Genomic DNA, 21,746 nt, shown 5'->3' on the forward strand with positions numbered 1-21,746 from the left:
GAGGGGGCCTCAGCACCAGGCACTGGGCCTGGAAAGACACAGACTTTACCTGCTGGTCACAACACATTCTGCCCTCTTGGCCTCTCGGAGCTTTTCTTGTAAATGGAGGGAGGTCACTAGTGGCAGGTCTTGGACTCTGTCCTCAGCTTGGGCTTGCTGAGGATTCTCAGTTGTAATGTAGATGAGGATGTGTGTGAGAAACTGGTCAAGATTATGGATGGTGGGGCTGGGGATTTAGCTCAGCGGCATAAGCGCCTGCCTTACAAGCAGGCAGTCGTGAGTTCGATCCCTGGTACCGATAAAAATGAAAAAGACCAAAAAAAAAAAAAAAAGATTATGGATGGTAAGAAGCTGGGGAACAAGTATAAAGTCCTCAAAAGACTGAAAAACAGGACAAGCCAAGTACGAGCATAAACTTGAGGTACCACAGAGGGGCCCAAACCAATAGTACTGAGTCCTCTGACTCCCTGTGACAGTGCTAGGAATGTCCCAGGTCCTCAGAGACTTAGCTAGAGGACAGTCACTGCAGCACTGTCCTGGACAGAACAGTGAATAATGGCACTGGTCAGCACTGGGTAGCCATAGGAAGCTGGCACAGCCCTGGGCGCAGCCCTATGATATTGGCAATTAAGAAAAGGGCACAGATATAAGGAGGGAAACTTCACTGGTATTAAAAAGCATAGACAGCCAGGCCCAGTGGTGCACACCTGTAATCCCAGCACTTGGGAGGATTGCTGCAAATTAGAGGCCACCTGGGGTACATGGTGAGTTCAAGGTCAGCCTAAACTACATAGCGAAACTTGATTTCAACTCACCTCAAGATACATATCCATACTACTGTATGTGTGTTTGTATAGGAATGTAAGCTTCCTATAGTAATATACAAGAAACTAATTCTGCAGTCTCTAGAATATATGCACATACACACATACTGATTTTAAGACTCTATGGGTCAAACCCAGGGCTTTGCACATGTTAAGCAAACACTGTACCACAGAGCCACACCCCTGGCCCAGCTCACACATTTGCTGTATATTAACATCATCACCATCTCTGTGACGGGAAGACTGGTGGCTCTGGTCAGCTGTCATCTCAAGGCAATCCATGGAACAAGGTATGGAGGCTTGAATAAGGCTGCCCACATCAGACGACATTAAGGGAGGGAGAACTGGACCCCAGTCCTCTGGAGCTGCCTTGGCCACAGCACCGATCCCCCAGGTGTGTCTTCACTCCCTCATGAGCTGTGAGTGCCTCTTTAAGAGCACACAGTTGGCCTCCAGAGGAGCCTCCGTGCAGGCCGCCAAGTGGTTGCAGACCTGCAGCAGCTGACAGCCCTTAAGGGGGTGGCCTGGGCAGGGTGGAGGAAGAGGCAGGACCTTGGTCTCATCCAGGAGCAGCCAGGGAAGCCCTGAGTGAGGACCTGTGTCCCTCTTCAGGCGAGCAGTCAGGGAGCAGAAGCCTGCACAGCAGGGAACGGGACCAGGTAAAACCAGTGTGGACCAGGTAAAACCAGAGGCCTCACGGATGGAATTTCACCTGTTGGCTAATGCAGTGTCTGAGGCAAACCCTGCCAATTTTTTAAAGGAATTTGTTCAATTTTTATGACAAGAGGAGGGACATGTTTTTCTACTTTGCTTCTTTTATTTCTAAGGTACTTTTAAAAAAAATTTTTTTGTACTGGCACTCGAACTCATGACCTCATGCTTGTCTAGCAGGTACTGTGCCTGACTATATCCTCAGATTTTTAATGTACTTTTCCTCAACTCATCCTCCTCTGTACTGTATGTAACAGTAAAAGGTTGGCAACAACCTAAATACTCAATAGCTACATGTTCCTGAGAGTCACTTGTGTCGGCACACATAGCTGTCAGTTCATTTATTTGTGCTGATCTTTCTTCATTTCTCCCACTAGTCATCCCAGGAATGATTTCCTGAATTTTGCTATCCTGACAGTGCTGCTGTGAACATTCTTAAAACTGTCTCCTGCTGCATGAAGATACATTTTTCCTAATTCATCATTTTGACCAGATTGGTATCAAGATGGGCTTATTTCTATGAAATCATTTCTACCCAAATTCCTTGGAAGTCTGAGGCTGGGTCCACACCTCACCTTGGTGGTGGTGGTCCCCCCAGCAGTCAGGGCTGGGGTCTTGTCCTGGAGCATAGTTATGGAGAAGTCGTAGGGTCTGTCACATCCATATATTTCCTCCTCCTTCTGGGTTCCCACTTGCCATCCTGGGCCATCCCCTAGTGACACAACCCCTCCTGCTGGTGTCCCCTCTGATGTCACACGTATGCCCTACTCCCATGAGGTTTGCTCTCTCCCCACCCTACGTGCAGTTTTACTTTGATGGAAGAATTGTGTTTATAAGCTTATGTTTATAAGCTTGGGATTCTCACCCCCCCCCATCTGTTAAACTCCTGGAGCCTCAGTTTCTCATCTGCCTAATGGCAGTGCCTCTAGTATCTGCCTCCTAGGCTGATGTGAAGATCAGGACACACTGCTCGTGATGTATTCAGAGTAGTGCTTGGTGCCAGGTTAACAAGTGGAAGCTATTATTACTGCCATGCTCTCTCCACACCTGACCTGCTCATTCGCAGCCTGACTAGGAAAGGCATGGTCCCCTCCCCTAGGATCCACCCTCTATCCTTTCCAAACACCAGAACTTTGACAAGAAGCTGAGTTTTCTCTTCTAGGTACCTGCAAACCTTATGTCGTTTGAATAAGTCTCTGCAGGACTTGGCATGACTGAAAAGGCTTCTGGGAGCCCGGGCTGGGCCTGGTGGAGAAGAGCAGCCCTGGGCACAGGCTGTGAGCCAGGATGCTGGGAGCTTTGCAGCCAGACTCAGGGGACATGGCCTTCAGCCTCACAGTCTCAGAGGGCTCCCCAGTGCAGGATCCACCTGTCAGTTCCCAGTGACTCTCATGACTCATTCTGCAGCACCACCTTGCAGGGCAGTGTTTGGACCACAGACTGCACACCCCTGCCCCTCTCTGGACCTCATCTGTCCACCAGCTGCTTCTGCAACTAGAGAGCATTTGGCCCACGTTGGGTTCTCCATCATTCCTGCTGCACACTGAGTGGACAGCATTAACCTGCAAGTGTGGCCAGACAACAGGGCCAGGCTGTGGAGCAGGCCTGTCACACCCCAAGTGCACGGGGCTGCTCACCTACCGGGCTGCCTCAGATTTTGTACACCCCCCCAAGTGTCCTCCACGTGTGTGTGCTGTACCTGTGTGCGTGCGAGCAAGTGTGAAACCTCCGAGAAACATGCATTTTGGCACAAGACTTGTGACATTACACTCTTCATTTGCTTTGAGGCCATGCTTGAACCTTCAGTGATAGCCCTGTCCACCAGGAAAGGTCAGAGTGGGAGCCCAGATGCCCCTGTGTTAAGGGTCCCTTGTGTTCTTTTACTGTAAACAAACAATGCCTTAAACCGTGTCTTGTTTTCTGTTCCTATGGGTGCTATTCATCTGGAAGGCCTGTTCCCTGGGCCCTGGTGCCCTTCCAGGCCTTGTTGCTGTCAGCCCTGCTGAGGCAGGATCTGGTTCCAGACTGCAGACTGGGCCACTGGCCTGCTTGCTTCCTCCATGCCCTCTCCTGGCAAAGCTGGGGCACTTCTCATTGCATCTGCTCCCACCATTCCCATGTGGGAAGTTGTGGCATGTTCTCCCAGCATCCTCAGAGCAGCTCAGAAGCTACCATGACAGTGATCAGCCACAGAAATCACACCAACCTCGCTGTGCAGGGCAGGCTTCCACTTCCCTCGATAATCTCATCCCTTTGCCTCCACCACCAGGGCGGGCCACTGGGGTTCCTGGTTACACTGAGAGCTGAGTGACACTGAGACCTTACACTCCCCTAGTCTTGCCTCCAAATGCAGTCACCAGCAAGTTCTCCAAGTCCCAGGGCACAACTGTTGATGACCAAGCGACAAGAAAGCCAAGCACTGGGGAGTGAACATCCAATCTCTACATATATGTAATGACTGTTTTCAGGAACAATGACCTTTATCTGTCATCTTCTGTCATGCTTTAAAAGGACTTTTTTTTTTTGCACAGGTAGTTTTTACTCACAGTGAATTGCTGTTTATCATCATAGCCTGCCTCTCCAACTTACCTCCCTACCCCATTTTCTTTGGATGTCCTAATCCTGAGAAGGAAACCCTTACACTGTTTTCTGAAAGAGACTGAATGTCTGGGCCTTTGTCCCTTTTGTGGTTTTAAAATTCACAGTAACCAAGCATCAAACTACCCTGAAGAGTGTTTTGGTAAGAAGCTGCAAAGCAACACCATCACTAATAAACTGTGACAGGTCAATTGAAAAACTACCAGAAGACCCATCACTGTATTTTGATCAAATGATGACAGCTTCTCTGAAAATTTAAATGAATTAATGACACAAATAGTTGTCATCAGGGTGGTGCTTTGTGGTTGAGCCTCACAGTGCTCAGAAGCTAACCCTCTTTTGAAGCAAAGACTGGACACTTTCATGCCAAGAGTAACTCCAGAAAGGAAAGTTAATGCTATCAAACCTTGACCACAGCTGCCTTGAGCACCCACCTGTACCTGAGTCCACATGCATGCACTCAATTCTACCAACAACTTCAAACTGACATCCAAGGCTGAGCAACAACGCCAGACACTGTGGACACCTCTGACCTGAACCAGGCAGCGCTCATGTGATAGCCAGTGTTAAACTGACCCTCCCTGTTAACTTCCAGAAAGTCTTAAGTGGACGAAAGTACAAGACTGGAATATCAGCCACTTATTTTCCTTGGGTTTCTCCACTCTTCTAACCCTGTCCTGGTTTTTCACACATGAAATATTACAGATGCTAATCCAAAAACCCCAGAATTTCAGGCTCCCCTAAACCAGATAATCTTCTACCCTTTCCAAGTTTTTCTTAACCTTCACAAACTTTTCTTCTGATCCTAATTTGAAAGAGCACAGTCCCACTCTTTTCAGTGTTTAGTCTTTTCATTAGTAGAGACTGATCCCACATCCCTTCCAGAAATTCTTACCTTGGACTCTTAAAGAATCTATTTGGACTTTGTTGGCAAAAGCCTTGTAAGAGAACTGTAAGAGCCCTGAACACCTCAGAAGACTTTTGTGGATGAAGCTGAATGATAACTGACTCCCCAACAGGGAATCAGGCCAACCCTGTGACTTCACTGCTTATGTTTTCCCAGTGCTGGCTTGTCCCACAAGCAGCAGGTGAGGAGGCCTGCAAGAGAGGGCAGTGGCCCAGGCACAGATCACAGAGCGGGGAGGCCCCAGGTGGATTCTCACCGTGGAGGGAAGTGTTTCTGTCTTTTGCTCTTTGACTGATCACAGTGCACAAATACATATGAATCTCGAAGGTACTGTGTCTTGCATGCATATACTGTCATTTTCTTTCAGTGAACAGATTGTGGTACCCCAAAAGGAGAGTTGTCAAATGCTGTCTACAAACTGAATTAGGTAACTGGCAGTACTGATGTCCCAAGAAGAGCCCATTCACTCACATTGTTCTGGGATACTTTATGCTCCTCTTAATTGAGCATATTTTGTACCCTAAGGTCAGCAAATATTGGAGTATTTTGTGGAGGACAGATTTGGTGGAGAGCCACAGTTGTTCGAAATGTATCCAACAGGAGCACAGCAGTCTTCCCTCCTCTGACAAGACACCCTTTCAAGCACCCAGTCAGATGGAGATGCGGAAGAGGTGAACCCTTGAAGGACTCGCTTATGAAAGAACCTACCCTGACTGCCAGCTTTCTAACGCATTTGATTTGATGATTCCTAAAGCATTTCTTTTTCTTACCAAGATGCCCTGTATTTTGTTAATCATGTGACTCCCACCTCCCAAACCCAAAAAGGTATATCATTGAGGATGCTGTTTTCAGATAAAAAGTAGTCTGTGAGGGTGGGCAGCCATCTGCAAGCCAAGCCCACTGTCTTAAAGCTCAGGTAGGATCCAGGGCTCTGCACCCACATTGCTGATGCTCGCAGCCACCAGGTGATCATTGCCAAAAAACACTTTTTTTTTTTTTTTTCAAAAAACACTTTTATGTGTGATGCCATAAATGACTTCAGTCAATCCCACACGACATTGGCCTATGGGATAATTTCGTGTTTAAAAAACAGTCCCTTTGAAATAATAGGTTCCCTGAGAAAATGCCCATTCATTCATTCAATCATTCATGTCTTCATCCTAATTTCTAGTAAGTGCTTCCCATGTGCCAGGATATAACCAGGATATAAATGATTGAAAACAAGAGATCGCTGCTCTTGTTAAACTGATTGATTAATAAACAAATAATCCCCACCCCAACATATCTCCTGATCAAGACTCTGCCCATCCCTTAGACCTGGGTACAAATCCGGTGCACAAACTCTTCCAGAAAGACTTCAAAGGGCCCACCAGACTGAACAGTCTTGCTTTTAAGTGCTGTTACTGTAGGACTAGCTGCTGTCTGTGTACTGGAGGCTGGTGGCTCAGAAGAGCCAAGCGCAAAGCTGTTGTAGAGTACATGGAGAACTCCAAAAAGGGACTGGAGAGTAGGGTCGGAGTGTTCACAGTATTTGCTTCATAGGCTTCTGTCTTTGACTTCAGTGTTACATTCAAGGACAGCATGAGCGACAGCTGCATTGTCTTGGGTGTTGAGAACTTGTTCGTGGACATTAGTCCACCTCATAGCCTGAGGCCACACCAGTGTGTTTAAACTATGGGCAACCTGCAAATCCCCACCCACTGCAGCAGCGCAACAGATCATCCATCAGTTTTACAACCATCAATTTCTATCCATTTCTGGATGATTGTGACCAGTAATGAAATAATCACAATTAATTTATTAATATAGTGTAATCTTTAATAAATTTCGTGCCAAAATGCATGGTTTTCCACTAAGCATTCAAAATGTTGTGTAGAGAGTAGTTTTCAATTTCTTATGTATCCATCCAAGTAAGTTGAAAATCAGTTTCTTCATTTTAGTTGGGTTCTTGTTAAATTTGTTGCATTCTCCTGGGCTGTTTTTTTCCAGCAGACCCTGCATGCAGTTGTGAAGGACTTTCTCTAATACTTGTGAATTGTCTCACCACAGTAACCACTGAACATCAGCCCTCCGTGGGATTCTTTAGATTTTTGGTGAAGTATTTTGTTACCTCAGTCTTGTATCAAGTTGCTGTATTTTTCAGCTTGTTACACTGATAATAATTGTTTCACTAATTAAATAATGTACAGACATCTTTGTTTACTTTGAAATTAAATGTGTTTTCCAATGAATGTCACTCAATTTATTAAAACCACAGCATTCACTTGGCAAACATTTACTGCGCTAGATACAGGCATGGAGGAGGCATGAGGCCCTCAGAGCTCAGCTGAGTAACCGGAAAGTGAATAACAGGAGCAAGCGCCCTCAGGAAACACAGGGACAGCACTGTGGCCACGCGAGGGGACAGAGGGGGGACCTGAGTGTCTTAGGGAGAGGAGTGTTTGAAGATTCAGTTCAGAGACTGCAGAACACCTAGAGCCTGGGGAGGTCGAGTTGAGGGTGCAGGGAGACAGAAACAAGCAGGATGCAGGTGGGGAGTAGCAGGCCATCTGTCATGGAGTAGGATGGGGGTTCATGAGCTCCAAATGTGAAAGGACATAGGAGCAAGAGTTTATGATGCCAAGCGAAAACACACTCCAGCTAACAAGAGGAAAAGGAGGATGATCTTAAAAGGGTTGGCTCATGGAAACCGGGGGTAAGAACCAAAGGAGATCCGAGGGACCGGAAGAAACAGAGAGCCCTCTACATCTTTCTCTCACTTGGCTCCCTGAGTCTCATTTCCAGGCATCCCCTTCATTCTCGCCGTAGACTGGCTTCTCTGCTTCAAAGTGCAACAGCAAAAAAGGCCAGGCTTTCTGCACAAGCATCTGAAAGTCACCGAGAGAGTGGGCACCAGGATGTTGACAGTAGGATCCTCTGGCCCTATCTTCCTCAGTCTTCCAGCCAGTGTCTTTCTGGGCTGCAGTGGTTGATTCTCTAAGCACGGGCTCCCACGAGCACACCTTTAGGGCTCTGCTCCACTGTCCCAGTCCCAAGCATAGTCACATTTCCAAGCTGTGACAAACCGCTTACTGAAGTGGTCCTAGCTGGCTTCCTTCTCATGACCTGAGTGGCACAGTTACCCAGATGTGTCCCTGTCCCCAGCGACTGTGCAGTGTTGCAGGGCTGAGACCTAATTCTGACCTGGAATCAGGTAAGATCTGCTACAAAGTTGGAAAGCTGTAAGTCAAAACCTGTATGCACAACTAGCAGCCTGCAAAGCTCCAATCCCTCAGCCTTGCTATAAACAGCCACCAGGAGACAGCATTACCTTTGGTTGCTAGATGGAGCGATCTTAAACTAGCACAGACTTCATGGTGGCACATTTGTTTAGCCAGGAGTGCTGGCCTCGTGCAAGCGCACGCGGACAGAGGTGGGAAAGAGAAGAGGCAAAGGCGGAGTCGGCGTTGTGCGTGGGACCGCTGGCGCGCAGAGGCGGGACCTGTCCCAAGGGGCTGTTGAAAGGACAAGCGGGAGAGCGGATCTACAGAACCCCCCCCCAACGTCCTGAGAGAAGAGGCGGGGCTCCAGGGTGGAGTCACGCCTGTGGGTGTGGCGTGTGAAGGCCCTCCCCGAAGGGGGCGGCGCTACGGTTGGAAGGGCCGGGAGGGACCGAGGTAAGGAGCTGAGGGAGCCTATCCGCGCTAAGACGGCCAGGGCCGCACACATCCTCAGTAGCTGAGGAGTTGGCGGGCCGGACCGTGGTCTATGTTGAGGGGCGAGGCCATGGGCCAGACAAAAGTGAAGCTGAGGTGGGCGCTTTGGAGGGCAGGCGGCAGGAACCCGGCGGGCTGGCGCGGGAGGGGCGAGACTGGATCTCGGGGCGTGTCGGGGGCGGGGCTTGGGGCAGAGGCCGCGGCGAGACTGGCGGGCTGGGATTCAGGGCGGGGAGGGGCGGGGCCTTGTTCCGACTGAGGGGCGTGGGAGCTGCTGGGTCCAGTTTGGGGCGGGATCTGGGCGGGGCCTGCGCCTTCGGAGAGACCAGAGGCCGGCTGAGTTGGAGTTTGGGGCGGGTTTGGGGCGGGTTTTGAGCTGGTTAAGGGCGGGGCCTAGGCCTGGCCGAGGGGCGCGGGGCGGGGCGTGGGCTGCGGCGCGCGAGCCGAGCGTCTGACCGAGCCCCGCCGAGGCCCGAGCCCACCCGAGTGCTCCCGAGCCCGCGGCCCCCGCCCGGGGCGATGGAGCGGGAGCCCGGCAGGGCGGCCGCTGCGCTCCTGCGGCAGAAGAGGGCGGCGCTGCGGCGCAGGGGGTGCAGCTTCGAGAGCTCCAGGTACCGCGGCCGGGGAGGGGTGCGACCGGGAGGGGCAGGAGTGAGGATACGGCCACGCGGAGGTGGCAGTCTGACGGTCCCGCACGTGGTGAGGCCGCTACGCAAGAGGGGCCGCCGAGGGGGAGGGGGCTGGGGTCCCAGCAGCGGCCACCCGAAGTCTCGGCCCGGGGGCAGGCCAGGTACGCGCGGCCCGGGGGTCTCGAGCCGGGGAGAACGTGCCCTGCCGGGTTCTTCTCAGGGCTCAAGGACAAGGTCGAGGGGGAAGCCCCTTAAGTCTCCCCTCCGCCCCACCCTTGCTCGCGCCCCGGGTGCCGCACACCTGCTGCCTCGGGTCCCGCCCATCGCTGCCCACCCCCTCCGTGTGGCGCCCCTGGGCCGCTCTAGGAGGACGTTTCCCTCAGCCAGGGTCGCCGACGCCTCTCGCGGCCCGTGCCCTCCTTCCTAGGAGCTCTCCTGGGCCACCAGGGCTCCCACTGTGCTGCCCGGCCTTGGACACGCCCTCCCTTTGCCGGCCGGCCTGGAACTTGGGTGCGTCCACCGGCTTCGGCTTCCCGGTCGCTCCTGTTGGCCTTACCTTTAGCACTCATCCCCTTCCTCGGGACCCAAACGGCCTACAGCCAGACTTCCTAACTGGAGGGGTCTCCTACAGCTGAGACAGTGCGCTCTACGCACTGTGGCGCACCCTTGAGGAGCTCTCCATCGCCCGCAGCAGTGGTGGGGACTGGGGTGGGGATGAGAATGATGAGGACTTGGGACTTCAGCCCCCAGTGAAGCAGAAAAGGTTCTCTTTTGCCTTAATACAAGGTGAGCTGAATGGGGCTCTTTTCCAACTTCAGTCCTGGGCATTCCTGCCCACCCTTGGAACTCAGCAGTTCTGATCTGAGTGCGGGAATGATGAGGACAGGGACCCCTGCTGCCCCAGACCAGGCTGAGGCTGCCCATCACAGACTTTTACAGTGTGCAGATGTGCCCATATCTGGCTGTGGTTGATTCCTCCCCTGTGCTGCTTTGTATCAGCCCTTATTCCTGTCATGTAGGGTCCTGAGACTTTCTCTTTCAGTAGCATCTCCCACCCACTGAGCTCTGTGTATCTGGCAGCTCCTCCACATTTCACTGTGTGTAGTGACCTGGGTGATATGTCTCCCCTGCTAGGTGGGGAGAACTACAGACATAGTGCCTGTCTTCAGGGGTCTTACACTCCTGGGGCTGGTTCGTGAAGGATGAGAACAGGTATACTAAGAGATAAAGCTGAACAGACCAGCGGCTGGATCCCTCAGGCCCTAAGCAGTATTTAGGGTAGTGCTGTCCCGTGGAAGTATTCTGTAACCCACGCCATCTGATCCTGGAGTCCTTAGCACCTGTTGAAGTTGAACCCTTGTAATGTCGCTAGATCAGCAAAGGAACTGAATTTTAAAATATTATTTAGCTTTCAGTGTAATTAACTGTCTATAGCTGGTGTTTGCCATAGCGGGCAGTGACAGTTTAGAAAATGTGTCTTCCTCTGAATGCCCACTTGTCCCACCCTCTCCTTTGTCCGCCTGGCCTCTTGCCTGAAAGACTAAGTGACTTCTTGGCCTCCAAGGTATTGTTCTCCATTTGACACTCCATGATATCTTAACAAGCCTTAAGATAATAAGGATTGCCAGCTTTTCTAATCGTAAAAGTAATTTTGTGGGAAGAAGTTTGAAAACCTGAGAAAGACATAAAGGGGCTAATTACATTTTTTAGTGTCACATAATCGTCATCTGGTCTTTTTTTTTCCCTGCGAATGCATGTATTTACATAAACATTTTAAACTTGCTCTTTCATTTAATACATTCTAAGAGAATTAAATTGCTGTATGCAGTTTTGTCATATGGATGTATTATAAATGTTTCTCAAAAAGTCAGACCTAGCTGGAAAATAATCAGTCTTGAAAGCTAGCGATCAGAAATGCCAGCCCCAGTCAGCCAGTTTTGTCTTACCCACCTTACCGAGTAGCCACAGGCAGGAGTCCTTACCCACAGCTCCCAGTTATAGACCTCATGACAGGGCCTTTGAGAATCTGGCTTAACCACATTTACCTAGTCATCTTGTTGGCATTGGAGGAAAAATTTGTTCCTCTCAGTTGGGTAATTCTCTTGGCTAAATATCCTGTTCCAGCTCTGAGAACTGCCATGCAACAGGAGCAAATTAACGGATGCCAAAGAGCAAGGAATGACCCGAGCATTGGGCATCCAGGCAGATGGCAGGGAGAAAGGCGAGCAGGAAGGCCATCAGACAAGACACTTACGCTTTTAGACAACTTGCCCTGCGTTAACCATGACTGGGGAGGAAGGTGTAGCAGATGGTATTCAAGGAGAAGGGTTTAGAGTGAGCTAGACATGGGTTTAAGTTTCTGCATTTTCATGCATCACCATGTGAACACTTGGGCAAGTTGCTTAATCCCTCTGAGGGGTTCACTCATTTGTAAAATGACCTGTCTGGTAGTGATAGTGCAAGCTTTTCTGGTCATACTGCAGATAGATTCCAGGAATTTCATACTGAGGTACAGCCCCAGCTTTTTTTTTTTTAATTTTAATTTTAAAAAAAGACAGGATCCTACTAAGTGATCAAGTTGCCAAGGCTGGGCTCAAAGTCACAGTCTCCTTTCTTCACCCTCCCAGCATGCTGAGCTTAGGGGCATGTATGCACCATGCCTGGCTTGATGCAAGCTTTAAATGAACTAATTTATACAAAGGGCTAAACACAATGCTAGCCAGGTGTAAGTGGCCACATGCCTATAATCCCAGCACTTGGGAGGCTGAGGCAGGAGGATTGCTTCAAGTTTGAGGCCAGTTTGAACTAGTAAACCCCTGTCTCAAAAAGACAAAAAATGAAAGTAAAATAAACAGTGCTGTGCCAGGAATAAACAACTATTTCATACGAACTCGATATCCCAAGAAATCGATTGGCTCTTGTCCCTTCATGATGATCAAAAAATACTGTCAATGAACGTGAGTTCTTTTAAATTACTCTCCAGTTGCTGAGCACTCTCTTGCCTGAGCTGCATGTACACTGCAGTACTGACACGGTTACATATCAGTAAGGAGTGAGTTTGTCTGGTGAGTCTGAAAGACCAAAGAACTCAACTCTGAATGGATATTGTCTAGGTCAGCCTCTCAGCCAGTTCTCCCAGTGTGATCCCTGGACCTGCAGTGTCGGAATTCCCTGGGCACTGTTAGAAATGCAGGTTCCCAATCTTACCAGGCTACTCACTCAGAATCTGGGACAGGGCTCAAGAGCCAGTGTTCAAGAGCTAGTGTTCTGGTTACCTAGTAAAGTGGTTCTCATCGGGAGGAGGACCTAGGTCAAGGTGGTTAGAATTTGTATTCCTAGCAGGCTCTCAAGTCACGCAAGTACTGCTGGCCCCAGAATGTAACTTTTAAAACCACTCCTCTGAAATAATGCAAGAATCTTTTCTGTGTTCACCTTTAGCTGATCATCCAGCTTTTGTATGTCCCATTTCAGGCTGGGGAGCCCAAAATGATCAAGTAAACCCTTTCACTATAGAGCATCTCTCTTATCTTCCTAAGAGTGAAATTAGAGCTTGTTTTGTTGTCCTCGTGACCATCACTCATGATTCCGCTACTGTAGCCCCTACAGTACTGATGCCTGGGGTTTGGATTCTGGGGAGAGATGGCAGTTTAGACTGCAAGCTGTAGCTTCAGGGTCAGGCGGTTCTTGCTTCTGGCTACCCAATTGTAATCATAGTCTCCCGACAGGTACATCCAGGACTCCTAATGCTGCAGCAGCATTCTGATTGGCTGATATCTGTTCCTTACCAGGAATTAAAAATTTCGGAAACATTGTCAAAGTCTATAAATGACAAGCAGAAAAGAATTATTGATTAATGCCACTGCAGCATGCTGGGTAGATCAAGCTTTGGGGGCAGATATGTCTGCATGCTTAAATAATGTCATCGATGATCTTCATTTCTGGGTTGGTTTTATGCTCACAGAGTTAGCAAGTTAACTACTATAGTCTTACTTTCTGTTCTAGCAAGACAATGGGGCTTCTTAGCAATCCTAGCACATGTCCCAAGGCTGACCTTCATTGGCTATCTTGGGTTCGCTGGTCATTTCTGCACCAGTGACTTTGTTCAGGAAGGGGTGAAGCATGTTAATGGGCTACACCTAGGGCAGGCACTCAACCTGGAACTGAGAGGTTGAATGACTTCCATTTATAGAGACAAAGAGGCCATGATAATCACCAGAAGAAAGTAATTGTCACTGGGTTGATTAAAAAAATTAAAGTGCTTTATATCAGGGTAACTTTTCCAAAATAAAGTCACAGGATTGGGGTTGCTGTATTTCTTTTAATCTCTAGTTGTAAAAGATTAGCTTAGTTAAATGGTGAACTTGCTAAGTTTAGCCACATCTGCTGTAGAGCCCACCATAGAGGATTTTGAGTGACAAGTGGAAAACATATTTTCTTCTTTCCCAAATATTGCTCCCTACATGATGATGTCCTTATTAGTAATTCATGGATCCCACGCCTTTTGGAGAACAAATTTGGTGCCAAGACAAATGCTTCTTTATTCCTTAATGTTGCTTTCCAGGCCAAGATCAGTTTCAAAAAGAGCAGTTATCCATTATACATGTGGTTGCCTTCTTTTCTTCTTCCTTCTGTTTCTTCCTATGCCTGGATCTTATTCTTGTAGTTTTCCAGGAGGCTTCTGTTTTTCAGGTAGTTTTGTAAACAAGTATTCTAATGTGAACTGTCTTTCTAGGTTTCATTCCTCCATATTATGTTGATCTTCTTTTTGTTTGCATCAGGCCCTTAAGTATTTAATCATAAATAAATCTGCTGCTGTCAGTTGTCTTTTAGAACAGCAGTCTTCCTGGGAAAGACTATTAAAAGCTGTCTTGTATTGGGCTGACATAATGGGCTCCTAGGGCCAACAGAAGGAAATTAATTTTCATATTATGTCTGTTCGCCTAAGATCAGGGTAAAAACAACTTTTTATTATTCATTAAGATTTTAAATGAATGCAAACCAGCTTCCTTTCTTGGAGGAAGACAATAGTCAAATTAGTTTTGCTTTAGAAGATTAAGATGAGAAATTACATTTGGTCCTCTGTTTTCTAGAGTTAGAATATCTGAAGAGAGATGAAGTCTGACGAATACTCTAGTAACATTTTATGTTTCAGCTTCTGCTGTGACACTCACTGCTGGGATTTGGGGGAGGTGGTAAAAGTTTAAAGCAACATGAAGATATACACAGATACAGAAAAATGCAGAAATGTGGGAAAATAAAACCAGATGTCTGGTTGTTTGTAAAGCTAGGTTCTATGAGAACAGTAAACATACATGAATTGGCATTGAAATGTGACCAGCCAGAGATTTATGTAAGTGTATGGTCACTGCTGGGTTGCTTGTTGCTTGTGCCATTTGGACTTCTATAACAGAACACCTTGTTAGTAATTTATAATCAACAGAAATTTGCTCACAGTTCTGGAAGCTGGAAAGTCAAAGACCAAGGCATTAGCAGATTTAGTAGTTCATGAGGTCCTCTTCTACTTAGATGGTACTTTCTAGAATTTCCCTGGTGTGCCAGAAAGCTGGATGGGGCTAGTGAGCTCCTTGGGATCCTTTATACTATCATTAGACATCAGTGAGGGCGGAGCCCCCTAACCTAAGCACCTCCCAAAGACCTCACCTTCTAATGCTATCAGATTTGGGTTCAGTTTCAACATATGAATTTTGGAGGATACAAACATCAGGCTATGGCAGTGGTAAAGATGAAAAACAAAGTCCATTAGGCATTTTTCAGTACAGTGCTAATCCTCTGTTAGGCTAATATCTATGTTTCTGATTTGGAATGATACCTGGATATACCTGGATATACATAAATATTAAGTGAGATGCTTCTGGTAATAACAGGTGTTACGGTTTGTGTCTAGAGGTCCTCCTGAAACCTCAAGCTGTCATGGCAGTAGGCTTTTCAGAGGTAACACAATGTAGAGTTTGTGATTGATTCATGGTGAAATGCTGGATTAAGGGTGTGAGTGCTACATCTGCATACGGTATAAGGGACAGAAAGAGGCTAAATTTCTCTCTCTCTCTCTCTCTCTCATTGCCTTTTATTGTCCCTCTGCCATATGCTTCCTTGCCTTGTAGTGAACCAATTATTGACTGAAACCTCTATAAACTGTGACTGAATAAATCTTTCCTCCTTTAACTTTGGGCATCCAGTATTTTGTCTCAACAATAAGAAAAAAGTAACTAAGCAAGTGTGTAAAATAATTGTGTATTTAATTTAAGAAATTTTGGTGGCCATATTTTAAAGAGAGAGGTAAGTGAAATTTAATTTGAATAGTTTAACATAATGTGTCCAAAATATTCTCATTTCAACAGGTAATTAGCATTAAAAATTACCAAGATGATCACTTTTTTCAGTGATGTCTTTAAAATCTAGTATGTGCTCCCAGCACCCCTCAGTTCAGACCTCCATGTTGTCAGTACTCAAGACAATGCAGATGTGAAAAATGTTTGAAAGAAATACATCAAGATTGGTTCTTTATTTTGATCTGTAATGTGACTGTGAATCACAGTGCCGTAGGGAAAGGTTAAAAACAAAAAGAACAAAAAAATATAATTTTTTTTAAAATTTAGAACAAAAGAGATACTGAAGATATTAAGAAAAGGGTATTAGTAATTAGGAAGTTTGGGCTAGGGATACAGCTCAGCAGCACAGCACCTATCTGGCAATCAGAAGGTTCTAAGTTCAATTCCTGGTACAAATAAAAATAAGAAGAAAAAAGTTTAATTGATTTGGTGAACTTCGATTAACTATCAGTATAAATCCCAAGGGACATGATGTGACTGAAAACTTTTCTATTTTAAGGAAATAAGATTAGTATCATTTTTTGAAAAAAGGGGGGGTTGTATTTATATTAAATGTTGCTGATAGGTCAAACAAAATGAAGAACTAAGAATCAACCACTGGGGTTAGTAGCCCAGGGGACATTGGAACACTTGTCCTTTGACAAAGCCCACTCTTCTCTGGAAAGTGAAGATGAGAATCTCACCAGAGCAACTCCAGGAGATCATGACAGAGGACAAATTGAATACAGTCACCTCTTTGCAGAAGGGAATATGAGTTGTAAAATTGGTGGTGGTTTTTGTTTATTTGGACTTTAGGCTTTTTGCTTTTTTTTTTTTTTTTTTTTTGTCTTTTTCCTTTTTATCGGTACCAGGGATTGAACTCATGACTGCCTGCTTTCAAGGCAGGTGCTTATGCCGCTGAGCTAAACCCCCAGCCCCTGCTTTTGTTTTTTAAATATGTTTATGTCTGATAAAAATGATTCAATGAAGGTAAAGATTTCAGAATAAATGAAGAGATGTTCCATTTGAGAAAGAGAAAATTCACCAAGGGTATGGTAGCAGCCTTCCTGCATTTGAAAGTGGCTTATGAAAAGAAGAATTAGGTTCACGCAGCATCTGGCCCTGAGCTAGACATAAAAGCACAGTGGGCATGAGGTGTAATAAGGCTGGGTGGAGTCGGTGCATGGAAATACAGTCCAGCAGGCAGTGCCACTGTTGCTAGAATGGCTGAAAGATGCAGGTAAACTTTTATGTCTGGAGAAGTTAAAGCAGCTGTAAGTTAATGTTTCTCAGTGAGTGCATGTTTTCAGCACACTTCAGGACATAACAGTGTAGGTACCATAAGTAAGAAGACTTAAAACAAGGTTCCCCAGATCAGCAGCAGCCACAGCACCCCCTGCCGCAGTGTAACCATGACCTCGAAGGGATGGCAGATGGTTGCTGTTCTTTGGTTGCCCCTCAGCACCAATTTGCTGCGTGATCAGAAATGCTTAGTGCTTTGACTAAGGTCTCTTTTATACTCAAAAGACAATTTTTCTGTGTCTTCCAGTACAAAGACACAGTCCGGCAGGGTGTGGTGGTGCATGCCTGTAATCCCAGCACTTGGAAGGCTGAGGCATGAGAATTGCTTCAAGTTGGAGGCCAGCCTGGGCTACAAAGTGAGTTCAAGGCCAGCCAGAACTACATACCAAGACCCTGTCCAAAAAAGACAAAAAAAAAAAAAAGACACAGTCCCTTTTTGTGGCCACTGCAGGTAGTACCATTGTTCCTAGTATGAGAAATGTGTGCCCTGCCTGTCACTCTGCACAGGTTCACATCAACTGTTATGTTCACAGCCCAGTCTGACAGGCACTCGAAAGCGCCTATCAGTAGTGATCTATTGCAGACAATAGAATCCATTCTCCCTGGTTTAAGCAGCAAGGGATTTAATACTGATACAGAGAATTAAATACTTACAAAATCACTGGAAGTGCTGGAAAGCCAACTACTCTGAGATTCCAGAACCATTCAGCTTTGCTGCAATCAGGATAGCAAGCTGTCACTTTATCACAAGAGCCTAGCCTGGCTGGGGTGTAGCCTAGTGGTAAAAGCACTTGTTTACCATATTCAAGGCACTGAATTCAATCATCAACACCAAAACAAAGACAACAAAACCCACGTGATCAGTGGAGAAGCCAGGAGCTCCTTCCACCTTTGCTTACTGTGGAACCATACTGCCAACTCTGGTTTGATCCCTGAAGCTCCACTGCTGACTTCAGCGCTCCACAGTGGCCTGTAACCACCTGCAAAAGCAGAATAATGACTTGGACCCTCTCTTGCTCTGCCCAGCTCAGTTCCTAGGCAGAGACTCTCACATGGGGTCTGAATCATGTCCTGCTCTCTGTAACTGTGAAAGGGGTGAAGACATTTAAGTTTTATCTTTCCAACTTTCGCACAGTGCAAGGGCACTGAAGTGGGCACAGAGCAGGTCACCCGAAGTGTGTGCCACAGGCAGTGCCTGTCTTTAGACAGAATAAAACTACTTAGACACACCGATGGGAAGTCAACAGCACTAGTCAGAGACTCCCTGTGCACTGTGGTGCTGCTGCGGAGCTTTATCCGCTCTTGGGTGCTGCTTTCTTGAGCAGGGAAGTAAAAACCAGCACTCTAGCCTCGTCCAGGTGGACAAAGTGAACTTTGCAGCTGTAACTGTCAGTGAGCCCATAGCACAAACAGCAGTGAGCGTGTAAGTGCCTGCCTTGCATTTTATGCCCAGAGAGCAAAGCATCTCTAAAGCACTGCAAGCCAAGTGCCTGGTGGTGTCTGTTCTGTACCTCAGACCCAGATTAATGTTCCACAGATGGATGGCCTTTGCTCCCGTCCTCACGAAGCAGCTAGCTGCCTTCGGAGAGTGTGACACTGTTGAGCAGTCCAGTCCTGAAGCCACCTCACTCAGGAAAGGTCCAAACATTCCAACGTGGTCTCCCTACTCCAATGGATTGTTTTCCAGTAGTCTTGAAATGCGCACAGTCATTTATTCATTCCACCGACAGGCACTGAGAAGATGCTATGACAAGGCAGATGGGGCTCCTGCCCTCATGCAGCTAATGTCCTGATGCAGGGAAATGGACCCTACACATCTGGGACCAAAACACAAATGCTCATCAGGGAGTAGGGAGCAAGCAGGCAACAGAATTAGGAGGCTCTGTATATGGGAGGCGGCAGCTTCGTGTCTACTTGTAGTTCATCCACTGCTCAGTCAGTGGCCAGGTCAGCTCAGACTCCGCACTGACCTTCGTTTGAGGGAAGGTACGAGGGCTGAGTTTGTTTGGGTTCAATGGTTCTCAACAAACAGAACGAGGAGCACGCAAGATGGTGAGTGCTGATGGATGGCTGACCCCTCGGGCCCCTCGTGGGGCGTGGCTGAGCCCAGACAGGGCCTCAGTGTGCTCTAGTGTCTCTTCCCTGTAGTCAGCAGCAAACGCTAACTTCAAAAATGACCACGTTTCCCTCCCCATGCATCGTGATAGGCTGCGGTGCTGAGACTGGAAGCACTGATGGGCTGAGACATCCAGGAAGAGAAAGTGGTCACCTGTGCTTCTCAGGCCATACCCACCCTGAACAGACTGTGTGTTCAGAAAGCCCTGCACTGGAGATGCATGTGCTTGGGGCACCCTCATTACTCTACCAGGGCCTCTGTCGCCCAAGAGCACCTGTGCTGAGTCTCCCTTTCCCGATGCCTCGGCATCTTTGTCCCGGAGCCTTGAGAAGTGTGTTTGTGGGACACTGTGACCTTTGGAGAGAGGCTTCCTCATGCTTTCATTTTCTTGTGGGAACAAGGCCACTGTCTTTTTTTTTTTTTGATCTTCACTGAAATCGTCTCTGCCTTTGCCATCTGCCCTCTGCTGCTGTTCTGCCTGGGCCTGTGCTGGTGGCTGCGGAACAGGAGTGGACCTTTATTCACTAGTAATGTAGGTGGACCCACTTTGACCCCTTTTTCCTGAGCTGTACTTTTGCTAAATACCTCTGGAGAGGTCCAGTGTCAAATACACTTATCCTTCTCTCACCCTTTCCTCAGACCAGGTCACCCGTTATGGTCAGAAAACTGGGGCAATAAAAAACTGCCCATGGGCCTCATCCCTCAGGTCGGCAGTGGTCAGGGAAGGCCTCAGAACAGTCCTGTTTTCAGCAGATCTCCAGTTACAGCATAGACATTAAACATTCTCATACCTCAGTACATTTTCTTCGGTCTCTCAGGCCATAAGTTCCAAGGAATTACACCACTGACCACCGTGGCTGCCACTTTTGCAAGAAGGTCTTTAACTGTGAAGTATTTTAGACAGTGAGACAATAAAGATAAAATATGTACAAAGGTTAAGACAAATATACAGTGTTTTAAATCAGAAAGTTAAGAATACGCAAGATAAATGAATAAATGAACTGAAATTAATGATGACACAGAACTTGAACAGTTAGAAAATTAAGGTAAAAAATCAAATGAAAGTATAAAAGAGAACTCTAAGCATAAAGTTACGGTCAAAAGATTAAATAGTGGGGAAAGATATAAAAGAGCTGACATTCAGATCTTTAAACAAGATCTTAAAGATTAAAAGGCTAGGGGCTGGGGATTTAGCTCAGCAGCGTAAGCACCTGCCTTGCAAGCAGGCGGTCCTGAGTTCGATCCCAGGTACCGATAAAAATGAAAAAGACAAAAAAAAAAAAAAGATTAAAAGGCTAGAAAATAATATGCTATACTACTTTGAAGGCAATAAGATTCACTAAGATACCCATTCTGGTTTGACTATTGTCTTCTTTGGAAGTCCTGTAATGTTTACAATGCCTAAGTTTTATTGATCTTGTTCTCTACTGTTTTGTCCAACTTTATAATATCTAATGAGATAGACAATTCTTTTTAAGGAAACAAGAGACAATGTTGATAACCATTGTTAATAACCTTGTACTCTGTTCTACACCATGTGCTATGTCTATCCTTGGTTTTGACTGACAGCTTTGTTTTGCCATATTTGACTGTATTCTCTCCCCCCCCAAAAAAAGTAATAAGCACTAAGGAGTAATAAAATCCAAAATGTGTAAATTTTGTTGTAAAAAAGAGAGGGAAAAAAAAGAAAAAGAGCTCTAACGGATATAACAGCAAGTGTGTTTAGGGGTGTTAAATAGCTGACTATATCAATGTTTTTGGATCATTGAACACTGAATTTGCAGTCTCCCTGTTTGAATGTCCACCTTGTATTCTTTGATACTGTGATTTGAGCAACTATTTTCAAGATGATAATATGTAATCTACTAACAGGTGATTTCTTACTTTTATGTGTTTTTTTTTTTTGTAGTTCTGTATTACGTGTACCCTTACACCGCTTTGTTTTGTTTTGTGTTTTTCTCTTTTTCCTCTTAAATAAAAAAAAAAAAAAAAAAAAACATGCTGAAGCAATTTCAGTGTTGTGTCTGAGGTCAAGGGGTCTGGCTTTTATCAGGTAAAAAACTAAGAGATTATAAACAATACACAGGTACCATTCTGTAATCTTGCAACTAAACATACGTTGCATTCTTTCTTACTTATCTCTCATTGTTGAGACAAAGTACCTAATGCCCAAAATTAAGGAGTGAAGGTTTATTTAACTCACAGTTTGTAGATGTTTCAATCCAAAAGTGGCTGGCCCCAAGGCAGGTTGTCTCATGCCAGAGGGGCAGCTGTTGGTGAAGGTGGAGGACAGTGGAAAGCAACATGAGTGAAGGGGAAGAGCAAGCCTCTTTCTAGAGCAGGTGTAGCATTCACACATGAACAGAACAGTCCTAGCACTGCACCATGAACCAACGCAAACTCCAGATATGGCTGCCTCTGAAAAGCCCACCCCAGCCCCAACCCCACGGCCACAAGAGGCTTTGGAGGAACAGTCAGACACAAACCATAACAATTTCATTATACTGCTGTGAAGAAATGTCTGAGACCTAGGGGTCAGTGGACGGGCCGGGCATGGATGTCATGTACAGATTTGCAGATGCTAAGAGAAAAGGAATGATAGGAAAGCAGGCTTAACCGGAGAAGAAGGCAAAAG

General features: G+C 46.6%; 2 protein-coding genes across 22 annotated transcripts in view; both read left to right on the top strand.

Annotated features, from left to right (window-relative positions):
* Ralgps1 (Ral GEF with PH domain and SH3 binding motif 1) overlaps positions 1 to 7,271 on the top strand; it is a 266,014-nt gene extending 258,743 nt beyond the window's left edge. For all 18 annotated transcript variants that reach the window (XM_063227834.1, XM_063227863.1, XM_063227922.1 and 15 more), the window contains one exon: positions 2,698 to 7,271. In XM_063227834.1, the coding sequence (XP_063083904.1) occupies positions 2,698 to 2,727 (30 nt within the window). In that variant the 3' untranslated portion in view covers positions 2,728 to 7,271. The remainder of the gene's footprint in view (positions 1 to 2,697) is intronic.
* Positions 7,272 to 8,678: 1,407 nt separating this feature from the next.
* Positions 8,679 to 21,746, top strand: part of Garnl3 (GTPase activating Rap/RanGAP domain like 3) — a 140,428-nt gene continuing 127,360 nt past the window's right edge. The window contains exon 1 of one of the 4 annotated variants that reach the window (XM_005004022.4): positions 8,679 to 8,696. Coding sequence is in view for 3 of the 4 variants with exons in the window: in XM_063227765.1 (XP_063083835.1) it covers positions 9,255 to 9,346 (92 nt within the window). In the remaining variant the exon portion in view is untranslated. Of the gene's footprint in view, positions 8,697 to 9,175; positions 9,347 to 21,746 lie in introns of those variants that run through there. The other 3 variants (XM_063227765.1, XM_063227747.1, XM_063227762.1) reach the window with 3 other exon arrangements.

Source organism: Cavia porcellus, unplaced genomic scaffold, assembly GCF_034190915.1.
Source record: "Cavia porcellus strain 051 isolate PalLab524CR breed Dunkin Hartley unplaced genomic scaffold, mCavPor4.1 scaffold_1, whole genome shotgun sequence".
Taxonomy (NCBI): Eukaryota; Metazoa; Chordata; class Mammalia; order Rodentia; family Caviidae; genus Cavia; species Cavia porcellus.